Here is a 19,102-nt window from a genome sequence, read left to right as displayed (position 1 = left end):
CTGCTCCTGCACTTTATACATATGATCTACTGTCCGGCTCGAGACGGGTGTAGATGTCGGGTGAGACCATGGGACTTTAGCTGCCTGAAGGCGGACCGAAGTAATCAGTAACGCAGTAGCTGTAGAAGTGTCCATCTGGACGATATCGAACACAGAGTCTGTCACAGTAGGCAGGGGCTGTACTGTAGACAGAGTGAGCGTGTTAGCCATCCACTTGATGAAATCTCCGTAGGATTTCAAGTCTTCCGAAGGGGAGATTGGAAGATCATTGCCCAATTGTTGAGGCGGCGAGGGTTCCACTGGAGGATCGGGGTTTTCGTCCCCTGATTGGGAGGAGGCATCTGAAGAGGCGGAGTGCTCAGACAGCTCGGAAAAAGACATAGGTAGCATCGGTATCGATGGAATCGGGTTCGATGGCTCTTTAAACTTTGGAACTGCCGGGTGCGATGGCTTGGAAGGTTTGCCTGTCGGTCTCGACAGATGGGGCCTCACGAACTCTGGCGTCGATGGAGGATCTCGATACCGGGAGATGTGTGAAGAGGTGTACTGACGTTCCCACTGCACTGGTTGGGGTGGGAACCATGGCATACTGCCCGTAAATGGATAGGCCCCATACATGTATTGTCACTGCCATTGGTCCCAGGAGAGCGGTGGTGGTGGATGGATCGGTGCCAAAGGTCAGTCTTGATCATCAGGAGAGAGCTGTGAAGGACGGACAAACGCATCGGCTCCACAGTCTGAGTGCAGACTTTCGACACTGGAAGACCAAGAGATCTGTGTCAAGTCCATATTGTGCTCAGAGTCAGTGAGCTGGATAGGATGCAGCAAAGGCGACTGAGGTACACCTTGTGGCTGCTCTTGGCTCGAAAAGTCAAGGGAAGCAGCCCCCATAGGATTCTGTTCCGAGACCCTCCGCGGGGTCAGCGGAGATTGCATAGGGGGATTTTTCTTATGCTTTTTATGCTTGACTGGCTGATCGTCCTTGCCTTCTCTGCATTTTTTGGAGGGAGTATGGGCTAAGGACTGAGATGTCTGGGCTGAGCGTTTCAGCATTGGGCGGTTGATATCCACGTGAGTCGATATTGGGGACAGCACAGCTGACAATGCCGAGGCGGTAGTCGACATTGACACATGCCCCAAAGTGTCCTGTGACAACATTGGTGAAAGCGCTAACTCCAAAAGTGCAACGCAAAGTCTAGCAGCTCTGTTTTTCCTTGTCTGCTTCGAAAACTTTGCGCAATGAGCACAAGAGTTCACTCGGTGCGATTCTCCGAGGTCCGTCTGGGAGGGCAATCTTGCTGCTGCACTTAAGGCATCATTTAAAGAAACCCCACCTCTTGGCCATAGGCCGGGAGAGGGGGGGAACACACGACAGAGTCCAAAAGGAAATAAATCCGTAGAAACAAAGTCCTTTCACTTAACAAAAAATAAACAAGAAGAAAACGAAGAAACTTCGAAGAAAAAAGAGGAATAGGCCTAAAAGCCCAAATTTTTTACCGACCGAAGCGGAGAAGATCCTACCAGCATGGTGGTCAGAAGAGAACTGGCGGGATTGTCGTGCCCCTCCGTTGGTCATGACTGGGGAGCGGGGGCGAAAATCCCTTTCACTTTCAAGACGAACCGATCGAGGTCGGCGCAGGCGCACTATATCCCAGAAGTGTGATGCACAGAGACCACGAAGAAGATCTATCTCTTCAGTTTCTGTATTTACAATAATCAACATGGATTAGAATTTACACATGCAAAGTGAAGAGCAGAAAAATCTACCACTGTACCCTTCCTGATTGTTATGATATATCAGTTAGAAGGTAGTATATGATCTAAATGAACTGAGTCAACCCAAGATAATATGTGCAGGGTTTGTATAGAACTCACAAATGAATATGGTGCCTCTGTGAAACTCCCCATTCTTTTTAGAATCTCTGCCTTAATTTAGGTAACTTAGCTAGTATCTTCCATGTTCAGTGACAAAGAATGCATCAGTGAAAAACTGAGCAGAGGTGATTTGACTGCTTATTGCATCAGAAAGACAAGAAAAAAGACCCTAAAATAGAACTTGATCAATGGGAAACTGAACTGAAATCTTCGAGTTCACAGTACATTTGGAGACTGAGCTGAGAACACACTTCAGAACTCTTCCTTGTTATAAACATCTGACATATAATCAGAGAATTATTATTGTGGTAGTAAGATTCTCGAAGAGGCACGTCAGGGATGCTATCCTGAAAGCAGTTGCTGCGACACCCCTGAAGGAGGGGGAGAATGCTGTCAGAACGCTAAAGGATATTCCATTTGAAGTAAGACAATGCAGAAAGAAATACAAAGAACTTGTGTTTTTCCTCCAAACAAACTCAATTGGATATAAATGGCTGTTTCCAGAAGGAGTAATATTCAAGATCAAGGAGAAGAAGGTCAAGATTGACTCTGTTCTTAAAGCTCAAGAGTTTCTAAAGGAGCAGCTGGGAAGGCTAGAGGACGAGAAAAAAAGAAGAGAACGATAAGTTCAGTGGAGAGCTGGAAACTGGTTCGTCTGGTGAGGACTCTTTGACTGAGCAGGGGGCATCAGCCCCGAAAAGTTCCTACAAACTGCGGAAGAAGAAGTAAAGGCTAAACGACTCTGAATTGTGCCTTTGAGAACTTTGGTTCTAGGGGATGATGGGGGGCACTGTTATTGGGCAATTAAATGTAACTGGGGATGGTTAAAAGGGTTAAAAGATTGACAAAAAAATCCCCTCCGGGGGCTTTAAAAAAAAGAATTATTATTGTGATGTAAATAAAAGGAAGGTTTGTTGACAGTATCTTGAATAGGGTTACCAGATGTTCTCTTTTTTTGGTGCCCAATGCCCATCCTCTTTGGGGCTGTTTTTAAAAAATGGATGAAAATATCCTCTTTTTGGGTTGGAAGGTTAGGAATATTCCTAGTTAGGAGCAATTATCACAGCTATAATAGTAGGGGTATTTAAAGTGAGATTTGTCATAGTGATCATTTGTTTGAAGTAGTCAGCTGGGAAATATGTCCTCTTTTTTTGCTTTTCAAAAAATGGTAACCCTAATCTTGAAGATTAAAAAAATATTGCTGTCATGGTCTTGGCTACTTGTTTAGCAGTTCTAAAATCAGTCATTATCATTACTAACAAGACTGGCAAAAACCAGATTTAACCTATGCTTGTTTACTTGTGTAATAATTAAATTATGGCTTTTCCTTGTGAAAATTCTGTGAGTTATGACCAAACAAACTCTCCTTAAACAGACATCTAAACACTTTTTTGCTTTTGTAGTTTTGCTGGTGTACAATTTAACACAAATCAAGAGATGAAGCAGACTTTCCCATGAGAAATTATTCCCAATGAGGAAAGACCAATTTATTGCTAATTATGACAAATTAATGCTTCACGCTTAAGTTGGGTTGCCAATTGCCTGGAGGAAAAAAATTACCACTCCCTCTAATAAAGGCTTAATGAGATGTTATTTACTTCATGCCATGAAAAACTTCAGCTAGCCCTTTATATACATTAAGTCTCTATTAAAAGGATGGAACATTTTCTTCCAGGTCTTTGGGCAACCCTACTTTCAAGCATACTTATTTGATAGTAAGTTTTATTGAAAACCAAGAAGACTTATTTTGAAGTGAAATGGGACAGAATTAGAGAGTAGTTCATGACAAAAAATGAGAAATAAAAATTTAGTCCATCTCCACATTCCTATCATTACAGTTCCTTAGATTTCAAAATAATTAGAAGCAGAAATTTAAGTCAAAAGTTGGAATAAGTTATTGATAACCAGGAGAATTTTAGTTATATCTGGGAAAGGCAGAATGTTCTTGCCAAGATTAGTTGATTAGTATTTTTTTTTCTTGTGTCAAGTAAAATTAATCCTCATGGGTTAAGACTAGGGATGAGCACGAAACTTGTCATGGACCTAATTTTGTGACAAACACAGTTGGTTCGTGGTTTGCGAAACAAGGTTCGTGCCCATTCCTATCCACGATCCTCCACATGGTTTTCAAAAAGAAAAAAAAAGGGGGGGGGGGGGGGGGGTAGAAGGATTGCTGACATGGCTTGCATCCATTTCAGCCTAACAGTGGGGCTGGTGTGCCCATCAGCTGTTAGGCTGAAATAATAGATGCAAGCCATTTCAGCAATCCCTTTTGCTCCCCCTCCCGATTTCCAGGTGCTCCCTTTAAATGGCTTTTGCAAGCTGTGAGTGAAGTCCAAGCAGCGAGTTCACCCAGAAGTGGTGAACTCACTGCTTTGACTTCACTTGCATGCACTGCTTGCAAAAGCCACTTAAATGGAACGTTCCTTTTAAATGGCTTTTGTTATGATGTTTTATGATCTCCTTTGGGAGCACATTCCACCAGAAAGGAGCTGCCACTGAGAAGGCCCTGGCCTGGTTATCGGCAGCCTGGCATCTTTAGGGCCTGGGAGGGCCAGCCGTTTTAGGGCCCCTGAACGCAGTGCTCTCTGGGGAACGTATGGGGAAAGGCGGTCCCTTAGATATGCCACACCTTAACCATAAATGTGCAACTGAACAACAACAAAAAACATAAATGTCTTTAGAGGTTAGAACCAGCACCTTGAAGCGAATTTGGTATGCTATTGGCAGCCACTGCAGTGCTTTTAATACAGACTGGATGTGTTCCCACGTAGAGAGACCCATCAACAGACTGGCTGCAGCTTCCAGATTTGGGACAAGGGCAGCCCCATGTAGAGAGCATCACAGTAGTCAAATCTCGAGGTGGCCATCGCATGGATCACTGTTGCCAAGTTCTTGCATTCAAGGAAGGGAGCCAACAGCCTAATCAGCTGAAGATGATAAAAGGCTGACTTGGCAGTGGCTACTACCTGGGCCTCCATTGTTAAAGTTGTTAACAATGGCATATATATAATTTTGAACAGTGAACAACTGGTTTAGCAAAAAAAGGCTGTGCTTGTTAGGTCCTATAGTTGTATTCTCTGCTGATATGAGAACAGTGTTTTTATCTTGGTTTTTCTGCAGGGTACAGTCCCTGGCTTTGTGTCTCTGTTGTTGTTTTAGAAACTGTTCTTTTCTGGGAGTTTTTTGTAAGCAAGGAAAGGCCCACCACCCAAGACCTGGGTGGTCTGTTGTTACCTCTTTGGGGCCTGTCTTGATAAAATCCATACAGTTCTTCTAAAATAGTATAATAGCTATGCTTAGGAGCACAGTTGCCTGGAACTTTGGAAAAGAGTTGGAACTGCACTTTTGACCCTTGCAGTAGGCATGCATGAAAACTCTAGTTCTGCATGGCTCTCCATCTCTTGCTTTGCTCTCACTACTGAAAAAAGGTCTGTCAAGTATATGCACTACTTGTGCACTCTGAATGACTGATTGTTGTATTAAAGCCTTTTCAAAGAGAAATATGGCTTAAAATTGAATTGATAAAATTATATGAAATGTTGCTTTGTGAACAATGCATTTGGCCAGAGCTACACTTCCTGAGAATTTAGCAAACCTAAATACTGACCTTGACATGCTAGTATAAAATTACCACCAGAAATCAAATTTTTATAATATGCTTCTTACTGAATTCAGTAAGAATTCACTTACTGAATTCAGTTTATACAAGTGATAGCTTTTAGTAAACCTAGGCCTATCTACACTTACAGAATCAAGCTTTTCAGACAGAGTTGCCCTAGCACTCTCTCTTCCTGAGAGAAATTTCTGTTCATCACATTTTTCTCAGGCAACATATTCCGAGGCTGCAAAGAGCTACTGAAGTTTCTATTTGACTGTTTTTCATTTCATATATGTGCTTACCAATCTTTGATTAAGCCTCTTATTTTCCTCTTCTTTCAACTGCAGTGTCTAAAAAAAAAAAAAAACACCTTTAATTTTTAAACTTAAAAATGGCTTACTATATTAGCACTATACCTCTTTACACAAAATTTCAACAGAAGTTCATTTTTTTAATACAAAAAACTCAAGTCACATAAATTATGGTCCTAATCTACGATGCCAGATGAAAGCTGTAAACCCTCCCACCCCAGGTCTCAGAAGTAGCTTCTGATATGTTCGTAGAAAATAAATGTATGGACAAATATTTAAGGTTTGGACCACAACACCACCTATATATCAAGAACCCAATTTTATTTATACGAAGGTCAGGAATTTTTCCCACACTGGCTCGCAGAACAGTCAACCAGGGTAAGAAATCCTCAGAAGTCTACCTGTTTACTACCTCAAGAACCACCTGTACATTAGTACTGCCATGGCACTGAATCTGATCACCAGAACCAAACAAAGGTTAGTGAAAAGGAGGGCCAATATTAAAACCTTTCCATAAAAAAGGCACATGTATTTATTGATAATAACAAATTTTAAAACATATATAGGGGCCCAATTACAACCAATGTATATAAAACATAACAATATCAAGGGCTTAAAAAGTTGACCTTACGCGTTTCGGCTAAATAGGACTTCCTCAGAGGTCATACATATGTGGCAAGATGGTTAATAATTATATTCACATAAACACAATCAGAAATATATACAAAGTATAGATTCAATAAGGACCATAAAGTAAATTGTTCAGAAGTAAAATCACCAGGCACAGGATAAATATGCACATAAGACCTTTAAAGTGCAATCACTAGCCCAGTGATTATAAAATAAACTTATGGTCCAAAAATTTCCTTCTTTGATTGTGTTCCCACAGTATTCACAAAAGTAAGAAGCAAAGAAGGAAATTTTTGATTTTACTTCTCAACAATTTACTTTATGGTCCTTATTGAATCTATATTTTGTATATATTTCTGATTGTGTTTATGTAAATAGGGGAAGGGTAACTACTTACTAAGGGATAAAGTAAAGAAAACCCACTAAAAACCCAAGAGATGGTGGTCATACATACAACTTATCAAAATTAGCTTTAAGCTCCTTGTTCTATAACAATACATTGACTGTGGTGATCTATCAATTATTTTTAGCTTATATAATGACTTAAATCACCTCTAGTTTTGATCTATTTTAAAAAGCGTTATAAGAATTAATTACTAAAATATATAGAGTTTTCAGAGCGTAATAACATCTCATTTCTTCTTATCCTCATGTTTTCTCAAATGATAGCTTGTCTTCGGGGCAGCTGCCCCTAACTTAGAGTCTGGATCCTCGTCAGATTATGTTGCTGCTCCTCCTTCTTCACTTTCATTGGTGCTGTCTTCTTTCTCGGGTTCTTTCTCCCCTGGTGAACGGCTGTGAAGATGCAAAAATTCTTGTGCCGTTTCTACAGAGTCAATTTTTTCTTTCTTATCCATACATTTGAAGATTGTGCCTTCGGGTGTCATCCATCTGTAGGGAATGCTTTTCTTTTGTAGAAATAGTACTAGGTCTCTATATTTCCTCCTCCTCCTTATTTCAAATGGTATGTCCTTTAACACTTTTATTTATTTGTTCCTGATTTTCAAGGTAGATCCACTTGTCGCTTTGAGAATTTGGTCTCTCACTTGTCTTCTCGAGAATCTCACAATCACTTCCCCCGGCAGATTATTTTTTCTTATAAATTCAGGATAAGAACTATAGATCATATCTATTTCGCTTTGTAATGTGTCCGCTTTTATATCTGCCAAAGGGCCTAATGCATCACACATAGTCTGTTTCAGATTCTCAGTCTTATCTTCAGGAACACCTTGAAACCTTAAGACATAGCTTGCTCTCTCCATTTGTAGCTGTAACAATTGAGACTCTTCCATCAAACTCTTTTTTTCCGATCACCTGCAGTTCCCCCCCCCCAATTTTTTGGTGTTGGCATCCACTTCTTTTTCAGTGTTTTCTGTTTTTATGGCTATCTCAGCCAGTTGCAGTTGCTGTGCATTGAATTTGCCGTGCAATGCTGTTATTTGCTCCAGCAGGGGTCGCAATGCTTCCGTTAGCATCTTTTGTAGCTCTGCAGTTATGTCTTGTCTAGGGGCAGGACTTGCTGGTCCAGCAGGTCCAACAGGAAGTTTTGGTTTAACTTGTTTTTCCTTCTCATCCTTCCTCGTGGGTGCCATTTTTAGAGACTGTTTACTGTTTGTAAAAGTTATCACAGTCTCTGATACTCCTTAATATGCTTGGTAAGTTCTTAAATGCTTATTAATTCAGTCTATCTTGCTTCAATAGTTCGCTCCCCTTTTTGTTATAGCATAAAATTGCTTATTCTTTCTTATTGGGGGAGAGTCCCCCCCCCTCGCTTTTAAAGGGAAGTTCCCGGCTTAGATTTTTGGTGAATCTTGCTTTAACTCAAACTCACAGTTCAACATTAGATCCGCTTTCAATTTAATTTCGCTTGGCCACCAAATGGTTGTTCCGGTGTTTCCCATTTGGGACACTCCGCAGCGGGATCTTTGGGGCATGGAGAAGCCCACCTTCTCCAGCCGGTTCGCCGGTGGAAGAGCTGACTCTAGCACCCCATGGGTAGGAACCCATCACAAGGGCTCCAGGGGTGGCGCGGACTATCGCGCCCACTCCCAGCCGCAGACTCTGGCTACTGTCTCCCGGAGGTCCGGGGAGAAGCAGCAGCCATGGCGATTGCCAAAACCGGAAGCTATTTCCCCACTTTTCTGAAATCTAGATGTAAGCGTGTATTATTTCAAGCAAACTGTATACGGGGTTGGTAGTTAGTAGGGATGTTGGAGGGACTCTTGCCTGGATGCCCGCCTCACCCCTTCTCTTGGAACTGGGGCTGCAAACTGTCTCACAGCTGCGGACAGAGTACTGGGAACTACATATAAAATGCCAAATATCAGGTTGGTACTCTCAAAAGGGACAGCAGCAGCTTCTTTTTGTGTGTGTGTTTGTCAAGGGGACAATTCCATCCTCTACCCCTACTCTCTTTTTTTTTTATAATCAGTTTATTAATTTTCCAAACAAACAAACAGGACACATGAAAATGCAAATACATATTTTAGGCACATCTACAAAATCATACCATACTTGTTAAATTCATTAATCTCTTGCAGATAATATTAGTTCCAATATAATTTCAAATCGCGCATTTCAAACCTTTTTGCTCCCATATTATATCTGGTAACTTTTTCAGATTATCTAACCTGAAGCCAAAGACCAAAGATTCAAACAGCTAATTATCCCCATAACTGACACTTATTATTTAGATTAATTACCACCCTAATTCCAATTATAGTTCCTTTAATATTCCATTGATATGCCTTTTTTCTTCATCATCCAAGTTTTTATCTCAATCCACTAACTATGAATATGCAATAAAAACACAATTACTTCCTAAAAATCAAATCATAACTAGAAATTATTATCACAAATTAACACAATACCCCTATTAAACCCTCGTTAATTCATTAATTATGGAATGACCAGATTTTACACAAAAGTTTTAAATAGTCTACACCTTATTAAGGCCACTCACTTACTACAACTCCAGAAATCAACATTTTTTCCACAAATTGAACTCTGTTTAAATACACAAAATACAATTATATTCAAAATACATTTAAATCCCATTACCTAACTTATACTCTATCCTAAGTGCCAAATATAACCCCAATCATCTAATTAATCCCATTTCACCTTCACTAATTCATTATAATCACTCTATAATCCCCCAATTACTGTGACACGACATATTACAAAGTTACTCATAGTCATCATTCCTTTCTTTCGGAACTATTATCTATTAAAGAGAAAGGACATTTATACACAGATAAGTCTCTTGTCTCATATTCTTTCTCCATCTCTCTGTTGCCTCTTCTTCCTTCTCAACTTCCCTTAGATGTCTAGAATTCCTTCTCCATTTCCATAACTCAATCGTCGTTCTTTTGTAATGTTTAGAGTTCTTTCCATACCTTCTTAGTTCCTTCCTTTTCTTCACTTGGCATAAAGTTCAGGTTTCTGAGATATCTTTTCTGCCCCCATAGCCAGTCAGAACACAGAGGTTATTTGCATATGCAGCCTCATTGGCTATTGCCTCGGAACACAGAGGTCGTTTGCATATGCGACTTGATTGGCTTTTGCCTCTAACATTCTAAACAGTTTGTTGTGAAGTGGGACCTATTTATCTACTTGCAATTTCTTGCTTTCGAACTGCTAGGTTGGCAGGAGCTGGAACTAGAGACGGGAGCTCACTCCGTCATGCGGCACACTCGGGTCTCGAACTGCTGAACTACTGACCTTCCACAGCCTGCAGTTCAGCATCTTAACCACTTGAGTCACCGCAGCTCCACAATGTGCTACTTGCTTTAAATACTTTTAAAACGGCTGGTTGCTGCTCTGGGAACATGGAAGCCCTGTTCCTCCAGGTCTTCGTTCCTGCTTCGGGACAAACCAGCGTCACCCCCGTGCCATCAACGGGGGGGGGGGGCCAGCGGCAATGCCCCGTGCTACTTCACCTCCCTCCAGGAAGCGAAGCAGAGCTCACCCGATCGCCGGGTACCTCCAAGGAGAACGAAGAGGAGACGAGCGAGTCGGAGACGATCCAAGACCCGTCCGTTCGCAGCGCCGTTAAGCCGCCTCTACCCCTACGCTTGATTCTGAATTCAGGCTCCTTATTTCTCTAATCTGAATTGGGGGGAAAACCCTGCAGCATGTATTGTGGGATGAAGCCAATGCCTAAGAATATTGATACAATTATTTATCTTTCCCGAAATAGGTACTTTCACATATTTTAAAAAACCAAACTATTAATGCAGTGACATTTGTGAGCTGCTGTGGAAAAAAGAAGCCATTCAGCTGTAAATCTCTAAGCAAGCAACAGATTGAAACCCATGCAAAGTCCCCTCCCTTTAAGTGGCTGATATAACTAATCAGAGAACTGACCCTTCAGTTGGAAGGAATTTTCCTTTGACTGAACTGACCAAAATCAGTCCTGCTTTTCTCTAGAGGAGGGAAGCAAAAAATGGAGAGGAATAGTCCTATCCCTTGCTCTGCCTCTCTTACTGATACTGTGGTCAGCCACCAGAGGAAGTGACAGCTCCCGTATAGTTCAGACCACTTTGCTACCACAGAGAACAAACTTTTGCTATGATAATTAAATCAGCAATTTGATGAGAATACAAAAACTGAGAATCCATAACACACTTCACAAATAGTTAATGAGAGAATTAGTTAATTTTTCTTTTTAATATTTCTAATTTAACATTTTATATATATCATAAACCAACAAATGAACAAATACTCACCAAACAATAAATCGAATTATATAAAATAAACCAACTAACAGAAAAGTAATCAAAGCTTTAAAGTAACATAGTAATCAAGAACAAAAACTATAGAGAAGAAGCAATACGACACATCAGGTCTTATAACTAAAAATATTATATCTAAGTTAAAAATTTTAAATATTTTGGAACCACTTCAACCTGCAATAAATAGTAATTACTCACTTTTTCTAACAACATTATCCTCTGCTTTTCTTCAGACAACATCTGAGCATTTTCACTAAACAAAAAAAAAGTCAAATTGTTAACAAGAATGTCTCTGGTTACTTGACACAAGCTTGGATCCAGAAAACTAAAAGCGGTGCTGCACTGGTTGGATGGATCTTTGCCATTAGCTCCTTTTTTCAGTAGCTTTCTTTTCCTCCCCAAGTCGCTTCTGAGGGCTTGGGAATCCTTGGAACATCATGGAACATGGTATGGACAGACTGCAGCACAAAGGAGCAATGGGGAACCAACCCCCACTTTTCCAGTTACTATAGGTAAAGGTTCCCTTGCTCGAAAGCCAGTCGAGTCCGACTCTAGGGTTGTGGTGCTCATCTCCGTTTCAAAGCCGAAGAGCCAGTGCTGTCTGAAGATGTTTCCGTGGTCATGTGGCCGGCGTGACTAAGCACCAAGGCGCACGGAACACTGTTACCGAAGTGGTACCTATTTATCTACTTGCAATTTCTTGCTTTCGAACTGCTAGGTTGGCAGGAGCTGGAACTAGAGACGGGAGCTCACTCCGTCATGCGGCAACTCGGGTCTCGAACTGCTGAACTACTGACCTTTCACGGCTTACAGTTCAACGTCTTAACCACTTGAGCCACCACAGCTCCCCCTTTACTTTACTATAACCCATACTAATTTAAATAAATGCACATTACTCTAAAACGAACATCAGTATTCAATTAATCCTGACATTCCAGGTTAAGCTTTCCTAAATTTCCTGGATATGCTACATCTGCCGTACTGTTAAATGAATACAACAAGTTTTACCAACTGGTAAAGTTTTGTATGATGTTGTCTTGTCACTTGTATTATCACAAATGTACATTTCCCAAGTGGTCACATGGTCATTTGTGTTAGCAATATGTGGTTGGTTCCTCTGATTGGAGAAGGTATTTACCCAAGCTTTCATGACTAGTCTTTTTTTTAAAAAAGAAATGGTTCATCTTACTGTTTCTTCATGGTTTTCAGTTTTCATAATACTATTTACCTTTCAAATAATTACATACTTGCAGTTTGCATGAGGTTTTTTTTTCAATTTCATTTTTGTATTGGTATTTTGACTTCCCTTTTATTACCAAGAAATGAAACCTTGATATCTCTGTGATTATACAATGAAGGTTGTGGGATATGTGTGTGTGTATGCATGCATGAATATACACATACAATTCAGATTTGCATATGTAATGTTTACCTCTAATCCTCAAAATTTTATTGTATTAACAACAATTAAAGCAATATCTAGTTGAGAAAAGAACATGAACAATTTTAATTATACGCAATAGGAGTTTGTTTTAACCTTCCATTCCATCATAGGTAAAGGTAAAGGTTCCCTTGCTCGAAAGCCAGTCGAATCCGACTCTAGGGTTGCGGTGCTCATCTCCGTTTCAAAGCCGAAGAGCCAGCGCTGTCCGAAGACATTTCCATGGTCATGTGGCCGGCATGACTAAACACCAAGGCGCACGGAATGCTGTTACCTTCCCACCGAAGTGGTACCTATTTATCTACTTGCAATTTCTTGCTTTCGAACTGCTAGGTTGGCAGGACCTGGAATTAGAGATGGGAGCTCACTCCATCATGCAGCACCCGGGTCTCGAACTGCTGAACTACTGACCTTCCACAGCCTGCAGTTCAGCGTCTTAACCACTTGAGCCACTGCAGCTCCTTGCCATTCCACCATAAACTTCTGTAAATAAACAAACCACCAGGAAGTAGCAGTAAAACATTACAGAAGCATAAGGAGGAAGTAGGCAAAAAACTAATAACTAAGGGTGGAATAGCTATATTCATGGAATAAGACATAATTGGGATCACTACATACACTTAAGAAAATACGAGACGAATCTGATAAAATTTGGCAACCATTCTTTATATACTGGAATAAAATTAAGCCAGAATGTGAGGGAAGAAATCTTGAGATGTACTTAAATTATGATAGAAACGGTATTGAATTGTATTTAGTTACAATATATTTATAATGTATCTTGTATTATGTATATTAGTAAGTATTTTTGTATAATGCATTCTAGGTGATCATTAAATTTTTAAAAGTGACCAACTTTCCCACATATCCTAGGTGGCAAAGTATTTGTCTTTATTCATTTAAAGCAAGTCTTCCTATTGTTTCATGACTCTTCAACAGCTCAGTGGTGAATTTCACAGCTAATTCAACAATGATTTTGGGGGCTGAAGAGTCACTATGAAATGACTTTCCCTTTGATTTTTGTCAGTTATCAGGGTCTGTGCCAGAATAGAGAATAATAGAGAATAGAGCTATGTACATTACCCTGGGGAGAGAATAGAGCTATGTACATTACCCTGCAATCCTTGGAGAAAGGACAAGATAGAAATGTGAGACTATCTAGTTAGTGTTCATAATTGCAACCCAGCAACTAGTTATATAAACCTGTTCACCTGGATTAAGTTCATGTCAATGCACAGGCATTATATTTACAAGGAGTGAATGAGGGGATTTGGGAATGATCAACTCCCCCAACTACTTCCATGTGCTTTTCCACTGGTGCTTTTCCACTGGATCCAATCTGTTTAACCCCAAGTGCCTGATTTGTTCACTAGCATTCAGAAATGTATACATTTGAACAAAACCTGCTCAACTTACTTTACAGCCATCATGCTGGTTTCCATTACAGAATCCATTTTTCCCTCTTCAGGTACATCTGATGTCAATCGCTCCGTGTCTGCTGTAAAATCTGCTGCACAAGCTCCAGAAGGTTCTGAAGTAGGAGCTAAATAAGTTGATGGAATAGAACTACTACTTCTCAGCTTATTAACTTCTTCTTCAAGTTTCTTCTTTTCTTCAAGTAAACGAGCTCGGTCCTCAGAAAGAGTTTCTATCAAATCTAAGGCAGGCAAAGATTAGAATGTAATATTCAGATATACTGCAGAACAATTATTTGGATTCTACTTACATGAATGTACAATATTGTGCTTACCCTTATCCCTTTCTTGCTGTTGTGTAATCATTTTTAATTTGTCACTAAGATCATTTATTATGTTTTCTTTTTTCATTTTTTCTCTTGTTAGAACAGTATTGAAGGTAGTCTGGAAATACAAATATAACAGTATTTTCAGTAATGCAATATGACGCACAGAAATAAAATGCTGATTTCTGCAACTTCCCAAATCACACTAAAGCAGCTAAAAAATCAAGTTACAGTATTTACTATTTGAATCATTAATCAGGAATGCATCCCAATTTATATCTTCTCTAAAGCTGTATCACTGACCTATCATTAACACAATATCATGAGGTGTAGGAATCCTAAATCCACTGATGTCAGTGTCTGCTTTGAATACCACAAACAGTTCTGAAATTACATTATTGACTTATATTTGACATGGTGAAAATGAATGGTTGAGAAACTTGCATGGGAGCCCTTTAAAAACTCAACTGAAATGAACAGAAATTTCATAACAGCAATGACTAGTTAGGTGTATATGAAGCCAGTATCTACGGTTACAGATGGGCAGAAACTGGCTCACGAACTAAGGATCATCATAAATTTTGGCCAGTTTGTTGTTCACAAAGCGATCTTCACAAACTGAAAAGCCACTGTGAACTTCCATGAATTTTGATGCAGTTCATGGCGGTCTGTGAAGAGCAGAAATCAGGGAATTAAATGGCTCCAAGCCATTTAAACCCCTGCTTTCTGCTCTTCACAGAAACCAGTGGAGCTCCCTATAACTTAGCTGTTTAGTTTAAATGGCTTGGAGCCATTTAAATCACTTTCTGCTCCCAGTGGAAAGCAGCAGAGCCATTTAAGCCCCCTTTCTGCTCGCCACTGCTTTTTGCAGTGAGCAGAAAACAGAGAGTTTAAATGGCTCAAAACTGATACAAACCGGCCCTGACCTGAATAGCCCGTGCAAGCCCGATCTTGTCAGATCTTGGAAGCTAAGCAGGGTCAACTCTGGCAAGTACTTGGATGGCAGACCTCCTTCTTAGATTATTTAGAAGGAAAGGTGCAGGTTTTCTCTCCATAGCCTTAAAAACCTTCCAGGCAAAATCATTGGCTCAACTCCTGTATGGTTCACAAATAGACTTTCTGCCAATCTAAAGATGCCTGAAAGGGTTCCATCTAAATTCCTTAGATTTCTATTTGGCGTTCCTAGAAACACTTCTAATGTAACACTTAGGCAAGAGGCTGGGCTACTCAGAGTTGAAACAAAGGTCTGGGAGCAGGCTAGAACACTCTGGCTAAAAATTTATTACAACCCAGAGGGTTTAATACCTTACCTTTTAGCCTTGGACCCTTACCCTGCCTGGTCCACACAAATTCTTAATAAGAAATCAGATTGGCTTATTCCCAGAAGATCTCTTCTATGAAGCCTATACAAGGCAAGAACAGCTATCGCACAGAGGCTTTGTGACATTGAATTACAAAATGAAGAAACTTCGCTACCCAAGAACTTCAGAAATCTAAAATCCTGGCCTAATTTTACTACTGCCCCTTATTTAACATTACCTATGAGCCCTATAGATGGGCCTTTTCCAGAGCCCGTTTTGAGGCACTCCCTTCTGCTGTACTGCAAGGTAAATTCACTCGAGTTCTGATGCATGAACGTATATGCCCATGCATGGCTAATATGGTGGAATCAGTTACTCATGTCTTACTATTCTGCAGATTCTATCAGGAGGAATGAGATCATCTTATACTACCCCTTCTGTCTAGATTTAGCCCCCTGCAGCCTTATCTTGATTTTAGGCCAGAAGTCCTTCGTAAATTCCTCCTAGAAGACATTCAGAGTTCAGTAACTTACACTGTGGCAAAATTTTGTTTCTTAGCTATTAGGAAATGTAAACTTATTTTAGTTGGGAAAATTGTATGATTCTATTATTATTATTATATTTTACTAATTTTATTAATTTTCGCTTGTTAATGTTTTTATACTATTGCTATGTTATTACTGTTTTAATCTCTCTTATATCAGAATTGTATTGTTTTACTGGCTCTTGTAATAAATTAGATCGAAATACCAGAGGAGGGGGCAGGCTTTATTCAGCCACCTCTCTGAATATCCTCCAGGCCCCCAGTAGGGGTCAGTCACCAGAGGTCACCATGACTTCCAGGTACGCACAGACACTCATACATATAAAAAATACAAAGAACTGATACAAACCGGTTTGATTCACAAACTGGAGTATCAGTTTGTGGTCCAGCCACGAACCATGAACTGAACCACAAAAATGTGATTTGTGTCCATCCCTATTTACAGCCTAAGACTGGCTGTACCAGCCTTTAAAGTTAGGCAGTCATTCCTTTACAAATGAAACCAACAGGATACCATCAAAATCTGGAATTCTGAGGAATGACTGTCTGCTCCCCAGGCTACATCTCCCCCCCCCCAGGAAAAAAAAAGCAGCAGCAGCAGCTCTAAGTTATTTTAATCCCCCCTGGCCCTGAGAAGCATATATAATCAGTCAATTTTACCTGCTGTTCTGCAGTGAGTGATGTTCGAATGTTTTGCATTTCCTCATTTTTCCTCTTCTCATGTTCTTCAAGCTGCTCCAAAAACTTCTGTTTCTCCTCCTGAAGTTTTTCTTGAAGTTCAGCAACCAAGCTTGACGCAGATGATTCAGACGAACTTTAAATATAATCAAACAACTCAATGTATCCAAACGTACAGATACAAAAAATCTAGTTTTCTTTTTAACAGTGTAATCCTTAACAGAATTATTCCAAACAGTTATACGAAGACTGTTGAAATCGGCGGGCTTCGAAGGGTGTGAACTCTGCTTAGGAATGCATTGTAAATGCAGTGCATAGACCTGCACAGTTCTAATTATAATCAATAGTTTTAATTAATAGTTAGCCAACTATAACTTGCGAACTTAATACCAAAAAATAAAGATTCCAATATGAGATATGATGGAAACAATCCCTTTAAAGACAGAAAAGAACAAAAGAAGGGAAGCAGAGTTCCCAGAACTCATGGACTGAATTTAGACACCACACCATGCTTCGGTTTGTCCGTGGTGGGACCAAACACAGCTTGCTCTTGTGCTATCCCTTCTACCTCCCATTACATGCTACTTTTCAGATTGATGAGGCCTTCAATCAAACTCCAAATTTACCTTGACATCTGAATGCAGGTACCTGGTAACTGGAATTTGGCTGAAGGCTTCTCAAACCAGAAAGTTTTCAAATATGCTTCATGTACAAGCGGAGGAAGTACACAAGAATAAATGGAGTTTGTGCCTGTCACATAGGATTGATGTGATGATTGGATATAGCCAATACGGCAATTAAGAATACTCATCATTTTCCTCTTCAGTTTTCCAAAAAAAAAAAAAAAAAAAAGAATTTTCAGAGCTCTGTGAGAAACTTTGAGTGTTTCACGGTATGATAAGAGATGTAAGAAAATGCCATATTCAAAACTGGAGGGGGGGAAGGGGATTCAACACGATAACAAATCCTCAAACCTCACATTTATAGGCTGTGATTGTAAAAACCTTAAGCTTGTTTTTCCCCTCTGTATTATCATTCACTTGTGTTTTTCCTGAACTTTTCATAGTATCATTGAGCCCCACATTATGTTGTCATGTACACCTATGTGAAGTAATGGGGTCTGATATTATGATGGAAGAGGCAACCTCAACACAACTGTGAGAAGACCAGGACAAATGCTACTAAGACAAAGACTGTGGGACAAGAACAAATACACAATGAAGGCTTAGTGGTAGACTTGCTGAAGTTCTTGAATGCAGATAAGGTAAGGAACAATTTGCCTGCATCTCAAACAAATGACTATCCCTTTCCCCACAAATAATTCTGTTTGTATGGCCACTTCAGTGATCACTTTTAAGTGACCCAGTTGCATTAACATTGACCTGTGAATTAAAGCACTGCCAATATTGCTTATTTGTGTTCACTATTCTTATCTACACAGTAAACAGTTTCCAATATTCCATCACACGGCAGGAATAAAATCTGTTGTACAAATGCTACTCTTGCCAGCCATTTCCTCATAATCAGGGGTATGTGTCTCAAATCCCACTTGATCTTGACCCCCCTCCCCACGATACACATGCTCTTTATTGCCTGTCGTCATAATGGGCAATTCATTCGTTCACAATACTTTAATAAAACGCTTTATAGTCCTTATGATCACCATTATTCTCACTGTACAGACTGAAAACACAGTGACCTGCTCAGGGCCATTCATCAAATTCTGCTGACTATGTTTTTCAGCTGACACTTTCTAACTTACACTCTGCATTGGTCCCAGATGGTTCTGATGACAGTTTCTATCTACTCAGCTAGCAAAGGAAATTATACAGAGGAGATGTTGCCAGTAAGTGCTATCACCTCACCTCCTAGCAATCTTTTATTAAATTAATATGGCGTCAAACTAGTGGCAACGAGAAACAGAAACAGTGTTGTAAGAAATCATGAAGCTATTATATTAACGGGCAAGCGAAAAGTCAAAAGGAAATCCTCTTCATGTGAATGACAATTCTGTAGCATTTGCTACTGACAGTTTTCCTACTCAAAGAAAATAGCTCTAAGTAGAACTCTGCACATTTATAAGACCCAATCAATGCAGATCAATGTCAAAAGATTTAAAATGCTAAAAGTTTACCAAAATGTGTGTCAAATGTTTGTCATCTAGGTATCTTAAGGCAAATGACTTCAAATTAGGATTACTTTAAACGACTTGGAATAATTGACATACTCTTTGGCCTTTCCATT

At 39.9% G+C, this 19,102-nt stretch overlaps 1 protein-coding gene across 1 annotated transcript in view; it reads right to left on the bottom strand.

Moving 5' to 3' along the window:
• RB1CC1 (RB1 inducible coiled-coil 1) overlaps positions 1–19,102 on the bottom strand; it is a 120,300-nt gene that overhangs the window by 25,376 nt on the left and 75,822 nt on the right. The window contains exons 16-22 of the mRNA XM_015406869.1: positions 16,841–16,994; positions 14,345–14,453; positions 14,011–14,251; positions 11,352–11,406; positions 5,779–5,826; positions 987–1,146; positions 20–341 (exon numbers count right to left, since the gene is read on the bottom strand). Of these exons, the coding sequence (XP_015262355.1) occupies positions 20–341; positions 987–1,146; positions 5,779–5,826; positions 11,352–11,406; positions 14,011–14,251; positions 14,345–14,453; positions 16,841–16,994 (1,089 nt within the window). The remainder of the gene's footprint in view (positions 1–19; positions 342–986; positions 1,147–5,778; positions 5,827–11,351; positions 11,407–14,010; positions 14,252–14,344; positions 14,454–16,840; positions 16,995–19,102) is intronic.

The sequence above is a fragment of the Gekko japonicus genome, unplaced genomic scaffold, assembly GCF_001447785.1.
Source record: "Gekko japonicus isolate JY-2015 unplaced genomic scaffold, Gekko_japonicus_V1.1 scaffold2031, whole genome shotgun sequence".
Classification (NCBI taxonomy): domain Eukaryota; kingdom Metazoa; phylum Chordata; class Lepidosauria; order Squamata; family Gekkonidae; genus Gekko; species Gekko japonicus.
Note: the sequence above shows the minus strand (reverse complement) of the source record. Positions and strands in the feature narration are given on the sequence as shown.